This window comes from Mirounga leonina, unplaced genomic scaffold, assembly GCF_011800145.1.
Source record: "Mirounga leonina isolate KUSES-001 unplaced genomic scaffold, KU_Mleo_1.0 Mir_176, whole genome shotgun sequence".
In the NCBI taxonomy this organism is placed as follows: Eukaryota; Metazoa; Chordata; class Mammalia; order Carnivora; family Phocidae; genus Mirounga; species Mirounga leonina.
Window position 1 is genome coordinate 23,735,332 of NW_023270454.1, and position 23,492 is coordinate 23,758,823.

A 23,492-nucleotide genomic window follows, 5' to 3' on the forward strand; every position below is an offset into this window, starting at 1 on the left:
AAGAATTCCAATGGGGGCTCGAAAGAAGGAACGGGGATAAGACACATCACAGAGCAATGGGACAGGAAGAAAAGAAAGAAACTATAAAAGTTGAGATGGCAGGGATCAAACCATTCAGTAATAACTAGAATTTAATTTTGGACATAAACATGACAAAGAGAACTACAGCACCTGATTCCAAGAACTTCAGAAATAATTGGGATAGTGATACACTGCCCAGAGTACTTGGGATAAAGGAGAATTGAACTATTCCTTTTTTTTTTTTTTTTTTTCAATTCCCAAGCCAAGGCACAGTTTTATTTAGACTCATCCCAGAGCACATGGTTTGGGGCTACTGGACATGTCTCTGGGGAAATGAGGCTGAACGCCAGAGGGCAGTGATGGGGTATAGAAGAAATAGACAGCAAGGATGGATGGGTCCCCCCTCTTCAAGTGTCCTCCATAGGCTCCCACGTATCCCTGGGCAGAGGCGGAGGTGCAGTCTCATTCAGGATTTGGACTTGGACACAGCAAGTCTGATGAGTCCAGCCAGACCCGCCACACCCAGGGCCATGCCTCCAACAATGGCCATGCCCACTAGTCCATCTTTCTTCATGGCCTTGTCAATGAGCCGTTCCAGTTCCTTGGCCTGGTTGTTCTGGGGCTCTCTCTGCAGCAGGCCCCGCACATACTTTAATGCCTTCTCATATTCCTTGAGCCTGTAGTTCCTTCCCCACAGCCAGGTAGAAGACATAATCCCGCTGCTCCTCTTTGCTCCCTTTGGGCAGCAGCTCCTCCAGCAGGGCGATGCCCTTCCGGATGTCATCGTTGTACTTGCTTCGCACCAGGCACCAGGCATACTCAAACTGTGTGCTCTTGGACACGGAGCCTGCTGCCTTCTCAGACTGAAATTTCTTTTCAAACTTCGGCAGGTCTTTCTCGTTCAGTACGGCCTCCACGGCCGCCGCCCCACACCTAGGTCGCTACTGGGCCAGGGTCTCCATGACCTACGGGCAGGGCTGGAGAGCCACTTCCCGAGAGCTGGACTATTCTAAAAAGGGAAGGATCTCAGGAAGTTGGAGGGCTTGGAGCCACTTGGGTAACACTTTCCCTTTAGTGCCTGTGGTGTACAGAATCTCTCAGGCTCCAGTGCCCAGATCTCACTTTTTTTTTTTTTAAGATTTTATTTATTTATTTGAGAGAGAGAGAATGAGAGACAGAGAGCATGAGAGGGAGGAGGGTCAGAGGGAGAAGCAGGCTCCCTGCAGAGCAGGGAACCCGATGCGGGACTCGATCACCGGGACTCGATCACCGGGACTCGATCACCGGGACTCCAGGATCATGACCTGAGCCGAAGGCAGTCGCCCAACCAACTGAGCCACCCAGGCGCCCGAGATCTCACTTTTGATATAGAGTTATTTGTTAAGCATAGATAAGCAAACACAACGCAAATTATCATCAGGAGAATATACTTAAGTAAATGCAATATTTTCAAAATGACATCTTTACTTTGGGTAATGATTTTGCTCTTCTTGGGAGTTACATAAATCTTATCCAACATCCAGTGAGTCACCAAACATTACTGTTAATAGTTCAGAAATTGGGATTTGAACTTTATAGATTGAAATAATTGTGTTTGTTTTTCCTGTACGTGTGCAGGTGTAATGCATATATACCAGTGTGGGGGCATGCGCTTTAGCAAAGAAGAAGTTAAATTAGCCCACTGAACTAGAAAACTCGGGTTCTTCTCGCTCCCACCTAATGGATGGAACGTCAACCTGAGGCCAGGGGTTTTTAGTATGGCTAGATGAACCCGTGTGTTGTTTATGCATTATTCATGGTAAATTCTGGGATCTCAGTGCTTGGCATTGCTGTCAGAAGAAAATGAAATACATAGATCAAAATGGGCATTAACTTTTTTTTACATTGATATAGTTGATCCTTTTTCAATTTTTTAAAATTGTATTACTGAGCTATGTCTCTAATATGAGCTTTCCTCAAAAATAATATTCTTTGGGGACACTATTCCCTTTATGGACATATTTGATACCGACGTTCACAGACTGTGGTTTATACTTCCTACTGCTCAGCCATCTCAAATGGCTTTGTTTTCAGAAATGCCATGTAAATGGGGTATATAAACAATACAAAATCTGTCAAGTTGGGTTTCTTTTAATGTATTCCTGCCTACTACATTTAAACTGTATCAGTACTGTAATATGCTTACATATAATACTTTAATTTTAACTTACCTTTAAAAAAGCCTATTAACATCTCTTTCATTTTATTATTGTTTTCGGACATAAATATGCAGCTAGTTTCTCCTAATTTGCATTAATGAAGCAACACTAATTACTTCAGTCTTAATATATAATATATCTGTATATAACATACCTATTTATATATATTATTTCCATGCTAATGGATTAATTACATAACTGTAGTTGTATTCAAAGCTATGAAATCAGTTGTGGAGAGAAACAGTCTCAAACAGGGAAGTGGAAGTCATAGAAGAACTTGGCCATTGGTATGAATGAATGATAAAGTTGTCACATGTTTATAGTTTTAAAGAAAATTGGACAGGGGTGCCTGGGTGGCTCAGTAGGTTGGGCATCAGACTCTTGGTTTTGGCTCAGGCTTGATCTCATGGGTCATGAGATGGAGCCCTGTGTAGGTGGCCCAGCGCTCAGTGGAGAGTCTGCTTGAGATTCTCTGTCTCTGTCCCTCCGCCTGCTCATTCTCTCTCTTTCTCTCAGGTAAATAAATAAAAAAATAAAATCTTAAAAAAAAAGAAAATTGGATATAACTGTCATTTTCTCATTGTCCTGGATTTTAGGGTGGAAGTAAAATGATGTAATGAAAAGAGCATGAATGTCGAAGTTTTGAGCTTTGGGTCCAAATATTAGCTCTCTATTTTACCACTTACATTACTTTAGACAATTTGTTAATATTTTTGAACCTTAATTTCCTCATTGGCAATATGGATCTAATACTATTCAAATTATACACTTGTGAGAATTACCTAAGATTATGAAAAGAAAAGGGTCTAATATAATAGAGGTCCTCAGTAGTTATTATTCTTGGTGTGATTTCTTCCCTCAGTGGTTTCTAAAGCTCAGCTCCATCTTTGCCTTGGCTTCAACTTGGTTATTCAACAATTCCTCCTGTTGCGTATTTTACTAAATATCTGCATACCCCACTAGATTCTTACCTTGGAGTGCAGGGGACCAGGGTGTTATTGTTTACCTCTGAATATCTGGCACTTAGCACAGTGTCTGCTATGTTATACAATTAATAAAAAAATAAATATTTACTTATTCAATGAGTATACTCAATAAATTTCTATTTTTTGCCTAAGCTAGTGGAGGTTTTCTGTATTTTTCAAATGAAGAGGTTCTGGAAAATGTAGGCATTAAATACTTAGAAGTGCAATATTTAAATGCTCAATCATCAAATGCAGAGTTGCCTGACTTAAGGGAAGCAGGGAGTTGGGGAGTTTCATCATGCCAGTCTGCTAAAAATTGGCAATCCTTGATATTTGATAGTGAAGCTGCTGTTTAAACTATTTGGAGCTTTCAGGAAACATTCTAGGAAAATGTTAGGATATTGGAATATGTTGGCTACTCTTGCCCCCTGAAGTGCTTTGAGAAAGACAAACTTCACTTCAAACTCTAAATATCCACCTTAAAGTGGATTGGGGAACACAGAGCAAAGATACAGGTTTAATTAAGGGAATCTTGTTTCAGGCTATACCTAAGCAATTGGGGGCAACACAGCTTCAGATAATCATTTGTCTCTTCTCATTTTATACTCTCTCTATAGGCAATTTTATCCATGTATTTGGTGTCGATTAATAACTATATGCAAATAAATTCATATGTTTAGACCTGATTTGCTCTCTGAGCTCCAGATCTATATCAGCCATAGACTACTAACATTGTTTACTTGAACTTTCAGTGTACTGAAAGGTGAACTTGTCCAAAATTGAACTCATGATTCTTGCTTCTCACTTGGCTTTTCACTTGCTCACTCCCCAATCTGTTTCTATTTCAGAAAATTATGCCAATTTCCATTCACTTCTATGCCACAAACAAGATTGCAACCTTGCTTTCTCTCTCTCCTTCACTCTCAGTATTAATTTTTCTATTGCTAACATAACACATTACCAAACATTATTTTATTACCTCAGAGTTTTGTAGGAAAGAAGTCTGGCACAGTGTGGCTGGACTCCCTCCTCAGGGTCTCATTGAGCTAAAAGCAAAGTATCAGCCAGTTCTTTGGTCCTCACCTGGTTTTCAGGGTCGCCTTCTAGGCTTACATACCTTCTGCATGGTCTTCTCCTTCTTCAAGCCAGCAATGGTGCACAGCAAGCCCTTCTTATGCATTGACTCTCTCTGACTTCCTCTTCTGCCACATCTTCCTTTTTGTCTTGTTCTTCTTTTACGAGCCCATGTGATTACATTGGGTAGCCCTGGATAATCTTGGATATTCTCACTATTTTAAGTTCAGCTGATTAAAAATCTTAATTACATCTGCAAAATTGTTTTTGCCATGTAAAGTAACGTAACCACTGGAGCAGCACCAAGGGGTGAAGATCATGGGGACCATAATTTTGTTTACAACACTCTAACTTTCAACATGAGACCTGATAATTTTTTATTCTAAGTATCTTTCAAATGTGTTTACTTCTGTTGAGTTCTACTACCAATACCCTATTTCAAGTTGCCATCATTTCTCACATGGACAAGGTAATTACCTGCTAAATTGTGGAATTGTCCCCCAAACCCAGTCTTTTAATCTTTATATTGGCATATCAGTGAAACTGGCAGAGAAGAACCTCCTAAAATTTCTTCTTCCATTAAAGCAATGAGAAAACTGATCAAAATGGTCAGAATTAACCTTCTCAAAATTCTGGAAATTAGCCAAAAGCTTGCAGCGATCAAGGAGTATTTATAAAAATTGCTGAATCTTGGGGCACCTGGGTGGCTCAGTTGGTTAAGCGTCTGCCTTCAGCCCAGGTCATAATCCCAGGGTCCTAGGATCGAGGCCTGCATCGGGCTCCCTGCTCAATGGGGAGTCTGCTTCTCCCTCCCCCTCTGCCTGCTGCTTCCCCCTACTTGTACTCTCTCTCTCTCTGTCAAATAAATAAATAAATAAATAAATAAATAAATAAATAAATAAATAAAATGGCAGAATCTCAGTAAGCACAGTAAGATTTGTGGTATCTTAGCTTGCCATATCCCCACCCTCTTCTCCCAAGCACCTGGTAGCTTTGAAAACCAACAGCCCATAATCACAGTGAAAACCAGAAACCTGGCCACAACTGGAAGAAGCAGAACAGGTTTGGAGCTCCTTCAAAAATCCTATTCTCAGAGAATTATCATCATTTGATCTGTCAGGTAGTACTATGGAAAACCCCATTTTCAGAATTGTTTTTATTGGCTCTGACATGGAGTTCAACCAGTGTGAAAAGCCTCTTCCATGGGGACATTTGTTAAATTGTTAGAGACAAATGGTTTAATTTTATAGCCTGCTGAGGAGATAGATAACAGTTAGGACAATAGGTTCACCAAAAGCTTAAAAGCAAAAGTTAGGGAAGAAGATGTCCATAGCAAAGGAAAATCTTTGACATACTCCTAGGTATCTAGAAAGCCACATGCATGTGTAGAGTTGGATGCATATCCAAGGTTATGCACATACTCAGGAAAGACCTGAGAAAGCCCCAGGAACTCAACTTTTGCTGACCTTGAGGCTCTGTGCAAGCAGAAAATAAAGGCTAACATAGTACTGTCAGCTACTTGGCTTAGTATTCAAGGTGTGTCCCAACACAGAGCCCCTGGCAAAGGTTAGGAAACTTACTGGTCTCAGTAATTTGAAGAAATCTCTGTCCAATTATTAGGTGACGACTGATCAGTGGCCAGTGGCCCCACACAAGAAAACCATACAAGCTTTATAAAATTAGCTCTTAAAGTCACTAAGCAAGTAACAGCAACAATAACAAATGGGTGGGGAGGGAGGATGGACTCTGACTTTCAGAGTTTACATTATGTTATCTAAAATTTCTAAGTTTTTAACAAAAATTAAAAGACTTGCAAAGAAACAAGAAAGTATGGCCTATGTACAGAAAGAAAACAATCCATAGCATCAGTAGAAATCAATCTCTTGTCTTTAAGGAAGCTGAGACATTGGACTTACTAGAAAAAAAATATTTAGATCAGCTATTTTAAATATGTTTAAAGAACTAATCTTTGAATAATTTCTTTATTCATGCAATTCACACTCATTTACTTATTTAAATGTATTCTTTCTTTTTATATCCCTATACCCTGCTTCAGATTCTCTGCATCCTTGAGGCAAGGTCATTTGTGGTCCTTCTCATTTTTTTCACCCCATTCTGCCTAACATTCCTGTGGACTCTTCCAAGATACAATGCTGGATATCCTAGGTACTCTTGGTACTCTGATAGTGCTACCTGATTCTCTGCTCACCATATGCAACTTATCCTTTAACAATAGTTTTGCACTTTTCACAGTGCCTAGAAGAGGGTGTCCCATAGTTACTGTTCAACAAATGCTTTCAAATTGAAGTAAGATATGGGCTATTTACTTTCTGTAAATTTTTGCCTTTCTGTTTTTTATCACAATTTCAAAATAGAAGCACATGTAGGTGGGAGATTATAAAGGAGATATTATTCATAGGGGAATATTTTCTTCTCTCTCTGTATTTCTGATGTTCCCCAAATTGTCATTCTCATCTTTTTAAGATATTCAGAAGTGAACTCCTGCTCTTATTTATTCCTTATTTTCTCTTCTTAACTGGTGGAACAGGTGCATGCATGGCCCTGACTCATTGCTTCCCCTGCCTGCAATCATGTTTGCTCTTCACTACTCCTGCTTCTGCAGTGTGCTAAGTCATTTGGAGCAAGTGTGCTTCTACTGGAGTTTTCCAGTTGTCCAGCGGTGCCATCTAGGAATGTTTGGACAAGGCCAACTTGGAGAAGAGTTGTAGAACTTAGCTGTGTCTCTCCAATCCAACTTCTTTGATGTCAAACTCATATTTTGACCTTTATTCAGTCTTAGAGAACAAAGAGGCAAGATAAAAGGACACATTTCGATTTACAATATTTTTCAGTAAAAATGATCAGAAAAAACTTGGGAACAGGTGAACAAAGAAGAGAAAAAAATAGGTTTTTTTTATTGTTGTTCACTGTAAAAACAGAAGTATAATGTGTTGCTTAAACATCATTTTTTTCTACTTTTTCCCCAATACCAAGCAAAAATAAATACATCTTCATCATCATTAACAGTCACACTGTTAAGGAATAGGTCATATCACAACATTGCTTGTTTTTTTTTTTTTTGTTTTTTTAATTTAGTTTTATTTATATATATATTTAAATATATATATATATATATTTTAAGATTTTATTTATTTATTTGACAGAGAGAGACACAGTGAGAGAGGGAACACAAGCAGGGGGAGTGGGAGAGGGAGAAGCAGACTTCCCGCTGAGCAGGGAGCCTGACGTGGGGCTCGATCCCAGGACCCTGGGATCATGACCTGAGCAGAAGGCAGAAGCCCAACGACTGAGCCACCCAGGCGCCCCAACAACCTTGTTGTGTTAATTAAGGAAAGCTCTCATACATTTTGTTAGGCAGAATAATCATCTGCAGAAAGAGGCTCTAATCCCTAGACCCTATGAATATGTTACTTTACATAACAAAGGGATTTTGCAGATCCAAGATTAAGTCAAGAATATTGAGATGAGGAGAGTATCCCAGGTTATCCAGGTGAGCCCAGTTTAGTCACAGGGTCCTATGAATGAAAGAGGGAGGCAGGAAGGTCAGAGTCGAAGAAGTAGATGTGGTGATGGAAGCATTGTCAGAGTGGTACAATGCCACAGGCCGAGCAATGTGGGCAGCATCTACAAGCTGGAACACAGCAGGAACATAGCCCTGCTGACATTTTCATTTTAGCCGGTGAGACCCATTTTTGGATTTCTGACCTCTAGAATTATAAGATAATAAATTTTAATTGCTTTTAGATTCTAAGCTTGTGGTAATATTGTACAGCAGCAATTGCATACTAATACACTCCAAATTTTGCATCTGTATGTACTTATGGTTTTACTTTACTAAAAAATCAGAATGACTCAGAAAATTAGAGAACAGGGTATATATGAATAAGTAAACCAGTAATAATTCATTGATAATGTATTGTAGTGGAAACTGAATAGGCTCTGGAGTGACCCAAATCTACATTTGAAGATAATTTTCTTCACTTACCGGCCATGTGACCTTAGGAAAGTTACTTGAGCCACAGTTTCTTCACCTTGAATTAGGAAGAGTTCTAACTATATGATATTGACATTGGAAAAAATAGAAATGATATCCATAAAGTGCATAGAAAAGTAATGGGCACATAGTAGGTGTCCAGTTACCTTTAGCTTTTGTTAGTTTCATTTTCAGTTTTTTCGTAAAATTTTATTTTCATAAAATTTTCATTTTTTAATTTAATTTTATTTTCATAAAATTTTTTTCCATAAAATTCTGGTCACATGTAAGTATGAAAAGTTAGAGAACTATTGAATATATTAAAATGTTGCTTGGTTTATATATTAGTAGTTCATTTATAAAGTCTAGGAAAAACAGCAGAAAACAGAAGGCTACTTTATTTCAAAAATTTCCCAAGGAAATGAGCCGCTGCTGAAGCTGGAGGAAGAAAATAGAAGGTAAAGGAAGAAACAGCGTTGGGAAAAGAAGGACTGAAACACTGGTAAGACATTCCTGTTAATAAAAAACAACTAGAATGGCCTGAATATGAATGGTTCTAATGAGCTGGAAAGATAAAAATGAGCTGCGTGGTAAAGACAGGTATTTCAGAGAGCTGGTCAAAAACAGTCAGAATTTTTTTTCCCATGGTTTATCCTCAAAGTTAGGAAATAAAAGAATACATCACCAGAGATTATAGGGATGGAGGCAAGGCGGTAGGAGCAAAACAGTTGGAATAGTAATAGTGGAGTCAGATAATTACATTATAAGTCTGGAATCCTAGGGAAACAAAATACAAACTTTAATTATGTAGTTGGGCTGGAAAGAGCCTTTAAGTTTGACCCTGAAAATGATGCAGCAGGCAAAGTGATGATATCATGGACTTTAGGTTCCTTGCAATTGCAAGGACAGATTGGGGGGATTAAATAGGAACAAAGACAATATTTGATTGGCACCATTAGAATATTCAAGCATACCTAAAGATGAAGGGTCTGTAATTTCTTGACACATCCTAAGATATTGTCTAGGAATCCATATAACAAGGTCTAAATAAACAGTATTCTATTATTTCACCTAAGAGCCCCTTTATGTCATTCACTGAGTAGTAGACTCCCATTAGGTACCTATCTTATTGTGTGCCTACCACCCACTTCTAGAATTTACCTCTTTTCCTCCTCCACCTGCGTGATTGCAACTATATCTGTATTTTGTACATCTGACCCTTTGGCCATAGTTATTTTGGGCACAGACATTTGGCCTAAGAGGGCAAATTGGTTTCTATATTTGTAAATACAGATTGCAAAAAGCAGTCAGAGGGATACGGGATCATGTCACGTTGATTGCATAAATAAAAGAAGCTGAAATAGAGGGAGAGGGAGAGACAGAAGAAGAAGAGAGGGAAAGGGGATTGGAAGCAAAGAAAAATGAAGCATATCAGGAGGAAGAGGTTGAAATTAAGTATAATAAAGACCTCCTGATCAGTCCCAGTTCCAGTTCTATGCTAAAGCCTTGTTTCATCCCTTTCCTTAGACTCAGTAAAATACTAGGAACCCTTCCAGGAAATCCTAGTTTTTCTGGTAGTTACTTGCAACAGTGAATACCAACATTCACTCTTTCATTTATTAGTTCCACAAACATTTATGGATCTCTCATGTGTGTTAAGTACCTTGCTCTTGCTGGGGACACAGATACTTGTCTTCGTAGGTACAAGAACTATGAAAGGAAAATAAAGACCTCTTTGGGAATGATGTGTGGGAGACATTAATTTATAGAATTCAGAGAGCATGGTCTATATTTGTGGCTAATCAGAAATTGAAGAAGAAGCAGTACTCCCGTTTTCTTAGGTATTATCCAATTAGTGTATGATTATTCTGATGTTATGGTTTGGCATACAAGAGAAAAGGGCATATCTAATTTGTCTTTCAGAGGCAACAATGAAGGGGATGACTTGGAGCAATCAATCACTAACAACATGCTACTTTTCAAGGGATATTGAGCACCACTGAACAACAGGTGCTAATTAAAAAAGAGAAAGGGAGGGAGGGTTCCAACAGCCTACAGGATTGAGGGTTTGTGTAAAAAAATAGTGCAGGACAAGACTAGAAAATAGAGAACTTTCTGTACTTGGTTTTAATGGCATGAATTTTAGTTTTTAAGCACTGCAAAACTGTAAAAGATAACTATAGAGTAAAAATGTCTAAGGCCAGTTAGGTCAGGATTTCTTAGGCAATTCAAGCTTCAGCTTTTTGTTTAGAAGTTTCACATTTTCTCTTGGTCCCAGTAATGAGACCAATCACTTGTACTTAACGTGTTTCTCAGTCATATTCTCTAGGGCTAATTTCAAAAAAGGAAGGAGAACAAATAATGACAGGATCCAGCTGCTTAATCAATAGAGTGGTAGTCTTCAAGGCATTGTCTTTGTCAAACCTTGAGGAAGCGAATACGCAGTCTCTGAAATAGCTCTAATTAGATACTAGACTTCAAAGTGAGCTGTGTTATTTAGCTTTATCAATTTTCAGCAGCTACTCCTTACTGTTTAAAAATGGGATAAAAGTTATAAGCTCTTTAAAAAAAGCCTAGAAGGGGAGGGATTTACACAACATTGGGAAGGAGTGGGAGGGCCAGACCAACTTAGATTTGTAAACTAAAAGAAAAATGAGAGAACAGCAATATGAATGAATGAACCAATAGCCAGAAATAGGTAAAGTGATGTAAATTTCAACAACACTGAAGGATAGAAGAACCTTGGATGATTCTCCAAATGTGTGAATTCTTGGTTTTGTTTTAACTCAAGCTTCTAAACTGCGAATATGCATTGGTCATTTTTGTCTTAAAAAGATCATGTTGGCTTCAACTTTCAGAAAGAATTAAATTGCTAGTTTTAGGCATTTTTTTTATTATTAGTCATCTTTTTTTTTTTTAATTTTGCTTGTAACTCCATGCACACTTGTCAGCTGAATGCATCCCCGCATCCCCTTAATTTCAACAAGTTGGCTGTACTTTCTGAGGAAAAACATTTTTATACATCTGAAAATTGAGTTGTAGAATTCATTTTGACTGGGAGCATGACAGTAGGAGCTCAGTCAATTCAACCAGGCATCATCAAGCAGAGTATGTAGCATGCTGCTCTCAAGTGGGAGTTAAGATAGTAGAACCAGGGACCCCTCTCACGATCTGCCATTTATTGCCATCTGTAATATTTCTATAGCTTGAGCATTAGAATCCTTTTGAAAGCCATCTCAGTCTTCTGAGGTTATGGGCCACATGGGTTGTCAGGGCATCTGAAAGCTCCTAGCAACAGTGGCAGCATCTGTTGGTATTAACAGCGAACTGAGTCACATAGTTTAGGAATTTCTCTTAATATCTGAGATTCAAATGGAGATATCAACTTGGAAATTGTGTTTATGAGTCTAGAGCTCTCAGATGACATTTTGGCTGAAAGTACAAATTTTGAAATCAGTAGGCTGTAGATAGCTTCTAAATCCTTGGGAGTTGATAAAGTTACTGAGGGAGCAATTAGACTGAATTAGACAGAAGAGGTACTCGAACAATTTCTGCACATTCTAATATTTGGAAATTGTGTAGAAGAGTCAATAGTGAGGAATTTTATGTATTTTTATTTTTTAAAGATTTATTTATTTGAGAGAGAGAGAGAGAATGTGAGCGGGGGTGGGGCACGAGGGGCAGAGGGAGAGAAATTCAAGCAGACTCCCCGCTGAGCAGGGAGCCTGACATGGAGCTTGATCTCATGACCCTGAGATCATGACTTGAGTCAAAGTCAAGAGTTAGACGTTCAACTGATTGAGCCATCCAGCCCCCAGTAGTGAAGAACTTTAAAAGAGCTTTCAGTGAGGTTGGATAAATGTGCTGTATTGGAAGATGGGATAGGGACTATTTCAAGAAGGAAGGAACGGTCACCTGTGTCTAGTGCGGCAGAGGTACAGAAAGTTGAGAAAATAAAATATCTCTTGAAAATGGTAAAAGGAGGTCATTGTTGAATTCACAATAAGGAAAGGGACAAGCTCCAGATTGTAGTCTATTGGAAAATGAGTATGAGGTGAAGGAGCATAGCCTGTATGGTCAGGGGGAGAGGAGAAATATGGATGTAGACAAAGAGAGATGAGGAATTTGTTTGCCTGTTTGTCTTGATTTGTTTTCAGATTGGATAAGCGTGATTGTGAACTTATGGAAATAATTTAGTAGAAAGGGAGTTATGAAGGTGAGGAAAGGTAAAGAAATATTTAGTAGATAGAAAGGGAACAAATAAGAGCATAAGATGATGAATTTGAGATACTTCTATTTTAACAGATGCAAATATATATCGACAATGTTAGGCTTTATGAGTTCTGTGCTCCTAAAAAACAAGGATGGTTAAAAATTTCCCCTACCCTTTTGTGTTTCAAAAGATGGGGTTTACTGCAAGAAACCACCCTTTTGCATATGACTTAATTACTAATGATGTCCCCCTTGTTTACCTATAATAAGGTCAGACAAAGACACTCTAAATTCCCATTCTTTGCCTCACCAATGATTAGCTGAATTATATGTCTGATCAACTGAAAAAAAAATTTTTTTTTTAATTTTTTTTTCACATGAATTTTTTTATTCTTATGTTAATCCCCTACATTACATCATTAGTTTTAGATGTAGTGTTCCATGATTCATTGTTTGTGCATAACACCCAGTGCTCCATGCAGAATGTGCCCTCCTCAATACCCACCACCAGGCTAACCCATCTTCCCACCCCCCTCCCCTCTAGAACCCTCAGTTTTTTTTCAGAGTCCATCATCTCTCATGGTTCGTCTACCCCTCCGATTTCCCCCGCTTCATTCTTCCCCTCCTGCTACCTTCTTCTTCTTCTTTTTTTTTTTTTCTTAACATATATTGCATTATTTGTTTCAGAGGTACAGATCTGAGATTCAACAGTCTTGCACAATTCACAGCGCTTACCAGAGCACATACCCTCCCCAGTGTCTATCACCCAGTCACCCCATCCCTCCCACCCCACTCCCCCACTCCAGCGAAATAAGTCAAACAGAGAAAGACATGTATCATATGCTCTCACTGATATGAGGAATTCTTAATTGCAGGAAACAAACTGAGAGTTGCTGAAAAAAAATTCTTATTAATTTACATGACCAAATCTGCTTCTCTACTTCCTTCAGGTCCCTGATCTTTGACTTACCTTCAACCTTAGCTAGCATACAATTTCTCCTTAAAGGCCCCTCCTGAGGATCAGCTGACCATAAGGGAAGACATTTTCTGATCAACTGTCTCATTACAATCATGCCACCCACTTGCTCACACTCAGTTCTTTCTCACCTTGTCTCTAGCCTTTGTAAAAGAAATTTCTTTTCTGTCTGACCTCTTAGAAACTTGCAGATTTCATGGTCTGAGTATTCTTCCTATTACAATAGGTCCCAAAGGGTTTATTTCAATAACTCTTTTGAATAAAGTCTCTCTTTACCTAAGTCAGATTTGTTTTTTATTTGACAGTAGAAGAGATGAATAGGGATACAGAAAGATTATAGACTTAGTGTATGGACATAATTAAATTTCTGTCTGATGATTTTTATTTTCTTAAGGAAGTGAAGATCAATTGAGCTTCAGAAAGCATGAGTAGATGTTGGTAGTATGAGAAGAGAGGATGCCATGTGAAAAACACATTTTTGAGAATGAAAATTGAGCTCACTAAGGAAATCTAGTATGATTACAGGATAAATATGACTTGCCCATTTATAATTTGTGATCATAAACTTAAGTCAACCAGCTTGTTGGTATGATATTGTCTATTAATGTTTAGCTTCCTGGGTGCTAATAATAATAATACAGAAAAAATTAGGATTCAAGATTGAAAAAACAAGCATATTAGGGTAGTATTCAGACACTTAACCAACTGAGCCACCCAGACATCCCTGTTCCAACTGTTTATATAAATATATATAAATTTATAAATATGTATATATGTCTCCAAATAGTTTCATCTTATCTACTGATGACATATAAGTGAGCAATACTCATGTAAGCTGCATACATTTTTTCTAATTTCTACATTTTTTCTTCACTAATAAAATGTTTCAAAAAGCTTACTGACCCCCAAATTTATTATTTGTCTCCTATTTCTTTGGCAATTACCAGGTAGTAGCTTTATTTTGACTCAAAGCTTCGTTTAATGAAAGAGTGCTTTATTTTGGCTTCCTTTTCAAATAAATCTTTCTTTTATGTTTTTCTAGTCCTTTAGTCATAATGGCAATAATTTAAAAAGAAAAAATTCAAACTAATCTCTTGAAATCCTTTTTGCTTTTGAAAAGGGCTGGAAGTTTCATTAGCATGGTTATATCAAGACTCAGAATGATAGTTGACTGTTGGAATCTTATGCACTTAAAAGTAATTGTATTCTAGGCATAATGGCTTCCAGACAATTCTTTAGGATGAGATAAAAACTCAGTTTGGAGATGAAAGCTATTCAGCTTTCATTTAGATTTGAATTAATAGGTATAGAAGCCTAAAGGAATATAGGTGGTTACCAGCTTAAACAAATAGCCAAATCAGAATGATATAAGATCAAGAAAAAATACAAACTTAACAATGTAAATGAAAAGGTGTTTTAGATGTCTCTATTATTTTTAAATTACGTGTAATTAATATAATTGTAAGAATCTAAAGAAATCCATGGAAGATTGCTCACTAAGAAATAAAACAATTAATCCTATTTGATGTTTACAAATAAACCCCAGATAGGATGTACTTTATATTACTTTTAGCTGTTTTTTAATGATAAAAATAAGTAAGGAGGGAAAAGGAACACTTTTTTGGGGGGTAAATTTTGATTAGTTCTAATTACAACCAGAATGACCTTAATATGTTAGAAATAAAATCCTTTATATAAATTTTAGGGCATTATGAAAGTATCAATACAGATATTTATTCGTTTAAAATTGTTTCATAGTAAAAACAGTATTTTCAACTGATAAAAATATGACCCATAAAACCAATTAAAATATGATGAAACGTGTTAACACGCTATTCCAACATGAATTAAATATCTTTAAAACATACAATTGTAAATATTGAAAAACTTAGAATAAAAATGAAAAAACCAAAAGAGTAAACACAACTGAAAAAAATGAAAAGATAAAATAATTTCAGAAGCAAATACCAAAGTACAAGGTGACAAAAGTAAAATTTATTTAACATTAAGTACCATAAGAATCATTGAAAACAGAATTAAGATAGCTAAGAACAAAACCAAAATAAAGGAAAAGGTAAAAACCACTAGTGATAAAGTGATATATGTAGATTTTCAAAAAAAAATGAAAATGTATCTACAATTGCAGTCCCTTAGGAAGCAAACAAAACTGATATTTAAGCTGTAATTCAAGAACAGTTTCTAGAAATAAAACAAGACCTAAATCTACATATTATAAAGGCCTACCATGTACGAGCAAAAACTGACCTGGAAGGTCAAGTTTATGAAGCAGACTAGTGAATCTTTTGGACTTTAAGTATAGAAAAAAGACATTCTCCTGGCATCTAAGAAAAGATTTCTTCCAATGAAGGGGAAAAAACAGTCGATTTGGCTCAAACTTCTCATTAGCAACATAGAAAGCAAGACAACAACAAAGCAAAATTTTCTAGAAATCCAAAGAAAGAGTGAGTCAAGGATTTTAAATCTGGTCAAGATCTCTTTGATATTTCTAGACTGTAGAAATGCAACAGTAAATTGTGAACATGTAAACAAAACTTAAGGATTATATTTATAAGCCCATTCTGAGGAATCTATTAAAGCACAAACTTCAACTCAAAATATGATGGGGAAAATTGGCCATGGAGAACTGGATATATTTAATAATTAATCTAATACTAAAACAAAGGTAGGGATACAGGTGGAAAAATAATATATCAATGTTATGTACTCTGACAAAATGGAAACAGAACAACTGAAAAATTAGAAGATGAAACAAGAAAGAAATGTGAGAGTAGAATATAACCATTACTTGGTGTGGAGAGAATAGTTGGCTGTTGAAGGATAATAGAAGCCCAAGCAAGGGAAAAAGAAGACTACAGACATTATACAAAGTTATTTCTATCAATGATACCCGTAGAATAAAACTATGAACTTTCATAGGATTGGCTAGGCTGAACCATATTTACCAGTTATTCAATCAAACACTAATCTAGGTGTTACTGTGAAGGGAATTTGCATATGTGATTTAAGTCCCTACTCAGTTGACTTTAAGGTAATAGAAAAGGAGATTCTGCTGGATGGGTCTGATCAATCAGATGAGTGCTTTAGAAATAAATTAGGCTTCCCTGAGCCCAAGAGAGTCCACAAAAGTCTTGCCCATGAAATTCCAGTCTTCCAGCCTATTTATTATTTTTCTTCTAATTGCCTGCCCTATATACTTTGGACTTGTTTAACCAAACTCCATAATTGCATAGTCAATTCCTTGTAGTAAATCTATCTATTATCTGTCTATCTGTCTGTCTATCTCTCCATCTCTAACTATGTATATGTATACATATATTATATATATATATATATATCCTTCTCTGGTTGAATCCTGACAAATACAATTATAAGTCCAGTGGCATTTATTTTTTAAACATATCACAGTTAAGTAGGATTTATTCCAGGAATGTAAGAATGATTCAATATTAATTACATTAATACAACTCACTGTGTTAAGACATCTAAGGAGCAAAATCATATAAAGATCTCCACAGATGCTGAAAAACCTTTCATCAAAATTCAATCCCTATTCCTGATAGTAACACTTATATATAGGAACTGATGGAAAATTAATTAACATAATATGTCTTAATCTCAATGCTAATCCAAAGGGAAAAAACTAAAGGCACTTCTAAAGTCAAGAACAAAGAAGGAATATCTACTTTTTCCATTACTCTTTGCCATTATATTGGAGGTACTGGTCAATGCAAAATGACAAAAGACAACACTTTCGTGTTTGGGAATTGGAACAGAAGAGGTAAAAGTACCTACATCTGTAAATAACATCCTATTATAATTGAAAACTCAATGGGATCAATGTTAAAGCTTATACAAACAATAAAAGAATGCAGAAAGGGACAAGATATGAAAGTAACATACAAAATTTAATTAGTATTCATATGTGTTTATAATAACCAGGTAAAATATATAATGGAAGAGCAGATTACATTTACAATAACAAGAGAAGGACAAACTACTTAGGAATAAACTTAGCAGTGTAAAAACCTACCCAAGGAATAATTTAAAACACACATGAGAGACATCAAAGTAGATTTGAAAAATGGAAAGACAATCATATATATATATATCTACACATACATATATATTCATATATATTCATATATATATATGGACATATATATAGCCAACAAGTTAATTTTTTTTCCTGGATTTAGGCAAGTTTATTCTTAAGTTCATATGGAAAATCAAACATGAAAGAATAGGTAAAGGCAGTTATTTTTTTTTTTAAAGATTTTATTTATTTATTTGACAGAGAGAGAGATAGCAAGAGCAGGAACACAAGCAGGGGGAGTGGGAGAGGGAGAAGCAGGCTTCCCGCCGAGCAGGGAGCCCGATGTGGGACTCGATCCCAGGACCCTGGGATCATGACCTGAGCCGAAGGCAGACGCTTAACGACTGAGCCACCCAGGCGCCCGGTAAAGGCAGTTATTAAAACACACTAAAAACTTCTATTATTAAAATAGTGTTGAATGGACATAAACAGACAGACAGATTAACAGAACAGAATAGAAAAGCAGAAGTCTACTCAGGTCCTCATGGACATTTTGTTTATGGTTAAGTAAGCATCTCAAATCCCCCATGAAAATAGACTTTTAAATGAACGGTGTTAATACAACTAGTAACCATTTGGAGAAAAAATGAAAATTGGATCTATAACTCACACTATATACCAAAATAAACTAATACCCTAGATATGAGGAGTGTCTTTCAAACTATGACTCAAAATACCGAATAAAGAGTTGATAAATTCAGCTATATAAAGTAAGAAAAGTACTTTTAAGTGACAACAAATTAACAAAGCAAAACAAAATCAGAGCAAAATAAAAAGGAAATCACAAAATGGGAAAATTATTTGCAATTTACACCTTAAATCACAGAGGACTAATCTCCTTAATACATTAAGGATTCTTAAAACTCAAGAAAAAACTATAAACCCAATTAACAAACTGGCAAAAACCATCATCAAACAGAGCATGGGAAAAGACATACAAGTGGCCCTTAAACATATGAAAGGAAACTCATTTTCACTCAGAATAAAAAACATACAAATCAAAAATCACACATTTATATTTTTTTCATATCTAAGATTGGTAAACAGAAATGGTTTTTCTACCCACTTTGAGGACAAGGTTGTGATGAAATGGTGCTCTACTATTTTGCTAATACAAAATGAATAACCAACAACACTACGCATACATTTATTTACTTTTTTTTTTGTAGTTCCATGTCTTTATTTAAATTCCAGTTAATTAATATAGTGTAATAATAGTTTTAGGAGTAAAATTTAGTGATTCATCACTCACTTACATACAACACCCAGTGCTCATCAAAGTGCCTTCTTTAATCCCCATTACCTATTTAGCCCATCCCCCTCCCACCTCGTCTCCAGCAACCCTCAGTTTTTTCTCTATCATTGAGAGTCTCATATGGTTTGCCTCTCTCTTTTTTATTCCCCTATGTTCATCTGTTTTGTTTCTTAAATTACACATTTGAGTGAAATCATAAGGCATTTGTCTTTCTCTTACTGACTTATTTTGTTTAGCATAATAATCCATGTTGTTGCAAATGGCAGGATTTCATTCTTTCTGATGGCTGAATAATATTCCACCATATATATACACTACCTCTTCTTTATCCATTCATCAGTTGGTGGACATCTGGGCTCTTTCCATAGTTTGGTTATTGTGCCCCTCCAAATCAATATTTTTGTATCCCCTGGGTAAATACCTAGTAGTGCCACTGCTGGGTCGTAGGGTAGCTCTATTTTTAACTTTGAGGAATCTCCATATTGTTTTCCAGAGTGACTGCACCAGTTTGCATTCCTACCAACAGTGTAAGAGAGCTTCCCTTTCTCTGCATCCTCGCCAACATCTGTTGTTTCCTGTGTTGTCAATTTTAGCCTTTCTGACAGATGTGAGGTGATATCTTATTGTAGTTTTGATTTGTATTTCCCTGATGATGAGTGATGTTGAGCATCTTCTCATGTGTCTGTTAGCCATCTATATGTCTTCTTTGGAAAAGTGTCTATTCGTGTCTTCTGCCCATTTCCTAAGTAGATTATTTGTTTTTTGGGTATTGAGTTTGTTAAGTTCTTTATAGATTTTGGATACTAACCCTTTATCAGATATGTCATTTACAAATATCTTTTCTCATTCCAAAGGTTGCCTTTTAATTTTGTTGACTGTTTCCTTTACTGAGCAAAAGGTTTTTATCTTGATGAAGTCCCAATAGTTCATTTTTGCTTTTATTTCCCTTGCCTCCAGAGACATGTCTAGTAAGAAGTTGCTACTTAGGTCAAAGAGGTGAAAGAGAAGTACAAACCAAACCACCTTACACCAGATAGAATGGCAAAAATTAACAAAACAGGAAACAACAAATGTTGGCAAGGACGTGGAGAAAGGAGAATGCTCTTACACTGTTGGTGGGAATGCAAGCTGGTACAGCCACTCTGGAAAACAGTATGGAGGTTCCTCAAGATATTCAAAATAGAGCTACCCTATAATCCAGCAATTGCCCTGCTAAGTATTTACCTCAAAGATACAGATGTAGTGAAAAAAGGGGCACATTCACCCCGATGTTCATAGCAGCAATGTCCACAATAGCCAAACTGTGGAAGGAGCTGAGATGCCCTTTAACAAATGAATGGATAAAGAAGATATGGTACATATATACAATGGAATATTATGCAGCCATCAGAAAGGATGAATATCCACCATTTACACTGACATGGATGGAACTGGAGGGGATTATGCTAAGTGAAGTAAGTCAAGCAGAGAAAGACAATTATCATATGGTTTAACTCATATGTGGATCATAAGCAATAGCATGGAGGACCATAGGGGAAGGGAGGGAAATCTGAAGGGGGAAAATTCAGAGAGAGAGATGAACCATGAGAGACTATGGACTCCAGGAAACAAACTGAGGGTCTCAGAGGGGAGGGGGTAACAGGGGGATGGGTATTAAGGAGGGCAGGTGTTGTGATATGCACTGGGTGTTATACGTAACTAATGGATCATTGAACACTACATCAAAAATGATGTACTATACAGCAGCTAACTGAGCATAATAAAAAATAAGTAAATAAATAAAAAGAAAAAAATGAAAAATAAAAAAAAAAAGAAAGTAGTCCAGTTTCATTCTTCTGCATGTTGCTGTCCAGTTTTCCCAACACCATTTGTTGAAAAGACTGTCTTTTTTCCACAGGGTATTCTTTCCTGCTTTGTCAAAGACTAATCGACCATATAGTTGTGGGTCCACTTCTGGGTTTTCTATTCTGTTCCATTGATCTATGTGTCTGTTTTGTGCCAGTACCACACTGTGTTGATGATTACAGCTTTGTAATAGAGCTTGAAGTCCGGAATTGTGATGCTGCCAGCTTTGCTTTTCTTTTTCAAGATTGCTTTGGCTATTCAGGGTCTTTTGTGGTTCCATACAAATTTTAGGACTGTTCATTCTAACTCTGCAAAAAATGCTGGTGGTATTTTGATAGGGATTGTATTGAACGTGTAGATTGCTTTGGGTAGTATAGACATTTTAACAATATTTGTTCTTCCAATCCATGAGCATGGAATGTTTTTCCATTTCTTTGTGTCCTCTTCAATTTCTTTTATAAGTGTTCTATAGTTTTCAGAATACCGGAGTTTTACCTCTTTAGTTAGGTTTATTCCTGGGTATCTTACGGTTTTTGGTGCAATTGTATATGGGACCGCTTCCTTGATTTCTCTTTTTGCTGCTTCATTATTGGTGTACAGAAATGCAACAGATTTCTGTATGTTGATTTTGTATCATGCAACTTTACTGAATTCATGTATCAGTTCTAGGATTTTTTAGGTGGGGTATTTTGGGTTTTCTACATAGAGTGTCATGTCATCTGCAAATAGGAAAAGTTTGACTTCTTCCTTGCCAGTTTAGATCCCTTTTATTTCTTTTTGTTGTCTGATTGCTGATGCTAGGACTTCCAGTACTATGTTAAATAACCTTGGTGAGAGTGGGCATCCTTGTCTTGTTTCTGAGTGTAGAGGAAAACCTCTCCATTTTTCCCTATTGAGAATGATATTATCTGTGAGTCTTTCATATATGGCCTTTATGATGTTGAGGTATGTTCCCTCTATCCTTACTTTGTTGAGAGTTTTTATGAAGAACAGATACTGTACATTGTCAGATGCTTTTTCTGCATGTATTGAGAGGATCATATGGTTTTATCCTTTCTTTTATTAATGTGGTGTATCACATTGATTGATTTGTGAATATTGAACCACTTTTACAACCCAGGAATAAATCCCACTTGATCGTGGTGAATGATTCTTTTAATGTACTGTTCAATTCAATTTACTATTTATCTTGTTGGGAATTTTTGCATCCAGGTTCATCAGGGATATTGGCCTGTACTTCTCTCTTTTAGTGAAGTTTTTGTCTGGTTTTGGAATCAAGGTAATGCTGGCCTCATAGAATGAGTTTGGAAGTTTTCCTTCCATTTCTATTTTTGGAACAGTTTGAGAAGAATAGATATAACTCTTCTTTAAATGTTTGGTAGAATTCCCCTAGGAAACTATCTGGCCCTGGACTTTTGTTTTTTGGGAAATTTTTGATTACTGATTCAATTTGTTTTCTGGCTATTGTCTGTTCAAATTTTCTATTTCTTCCTGTTTCAGTTTTGATAGTTTATATGTTTCTAGGAATTTATCCATTTCTTCCAGATTGCCCAATTTGTTGGCACATAATGTTTCATAATATTCTCTTATAATTGTTTGTATTTCTGTGGTATTGGTTGTTATCTCTCTTCTCTCATTTGTGATTTTATCTATCTTGATCCTTTCTCTCTCTCTCTTTTTGATAAGTCTAGCTAGGGGTTTATTAATTTTATTAATTTTTTCAAAGAACCAGCTCCTGTTTTCATTTATCTGTTCTACTGGGGGTTTTTGTTTCTATATTATTTTTTTCTGCTTTAATCTTTATTATTTCCCTTATTCTAGTGACTTTAGTCTTCAATTGTTGTTCTTTTTCCAGCTCCTGTATGTGTAAGGTTAGATTGTATATTTGAGACTTTTCTTGCTTCTTGATGAAGGCCTGTATTGCTATATACTTCCCTCTTATGACTGCTTTTGCTGCATCCCAAAGGTTTGGGGCTGTTGTGTTTTCGTTTTCATTTGCTTCCATGCATTTTTTTATTTCTTCTTTATTTCCTGGTTGACCCATTCATTCTTTAGTAAGATGTTCTTTAACCTCCATGTATTTGTAGTCTTTCTGAATTCTTTCCTGTGGTTGACTTCAAGTTTCATAGCATTGTGGTCAGAAAACACGCATGGTAGAGCTCAATCTTTTTGTAATTGTTGAGGCCTAATTTGTGACCTAACATGTGATCTATTCTGGAGAATGTCCCATGTGCACTCAAGAATGTGTATTCTGCTGCTTACCATGAAATATTCTGAATACACTTGTTAAATCCATCTGGTTCATTTTGCCATTTAAGCCATTATTTCCTATTGATTATCTGCTTAGATGAACTGTCCATTGATGTAAGTGGGGTGTTAAAGTCTCCTACTATTATTGTATTATTATCAATGAGTTCCATTATGGTTGTTATTGTTTTATATATTTGGGTCCTCCCAAGTTGGGGCATAAATATTTAAAATTGTTAGATCTTCTTGTTGGATAGACCCCTTCATTATGATATAGTGGCCTTCTTCATCTCTTGTTACAGTCTTTGATTTAAAATCTAGTTTGTCTGATATAATTATTGCTTTCTTTTGATATCCATTCACATGGAAAATATTTCTCCATCCCCCCACTTTCAATCTGGAGGTGTCTTTAGGTCTAAAATGAGTCTCTTATAGGCAGTACATAGATGGGTCTTGTTTTTTTTTTTATCTATTCTGACACCCTATGTCTTTTGATTGGAACACTTCATTCATTTACAGTCAGAATAATTATTGATAGATATTAATTTAGTGCCATTTTATTACTTGTTTTGTCACCGTTTTGGGAGATTT

At 36.3% G+C, this 23,492-nt stretch overlaps 1 protein-coding gene across 1 annotated transcript in view; it reads right to left on the bottom strand.

Moving 5' to 3' along the window:
* Positions 1 to 467: 467 nt before the first annotated feature.
* The window catches only part of LOC118022526 (mitochondrial fission 1 protein-like), a 41,817-nt gene continuing 18,792 nt past the window's right edge, over positions 468 to 23,492 (bottom strand). Inside the window, 2 exon segments of the mRNA XM_035023248.1 lie at positions 468 to 706; positions 708 to 962. Of these exon segments, the coding sequence (XP_034879139.1) occupies positions 488 to 706; positions 708 to 962 (474 nt within the window). The 3' untranslated portion in view covers positions 468 to 487.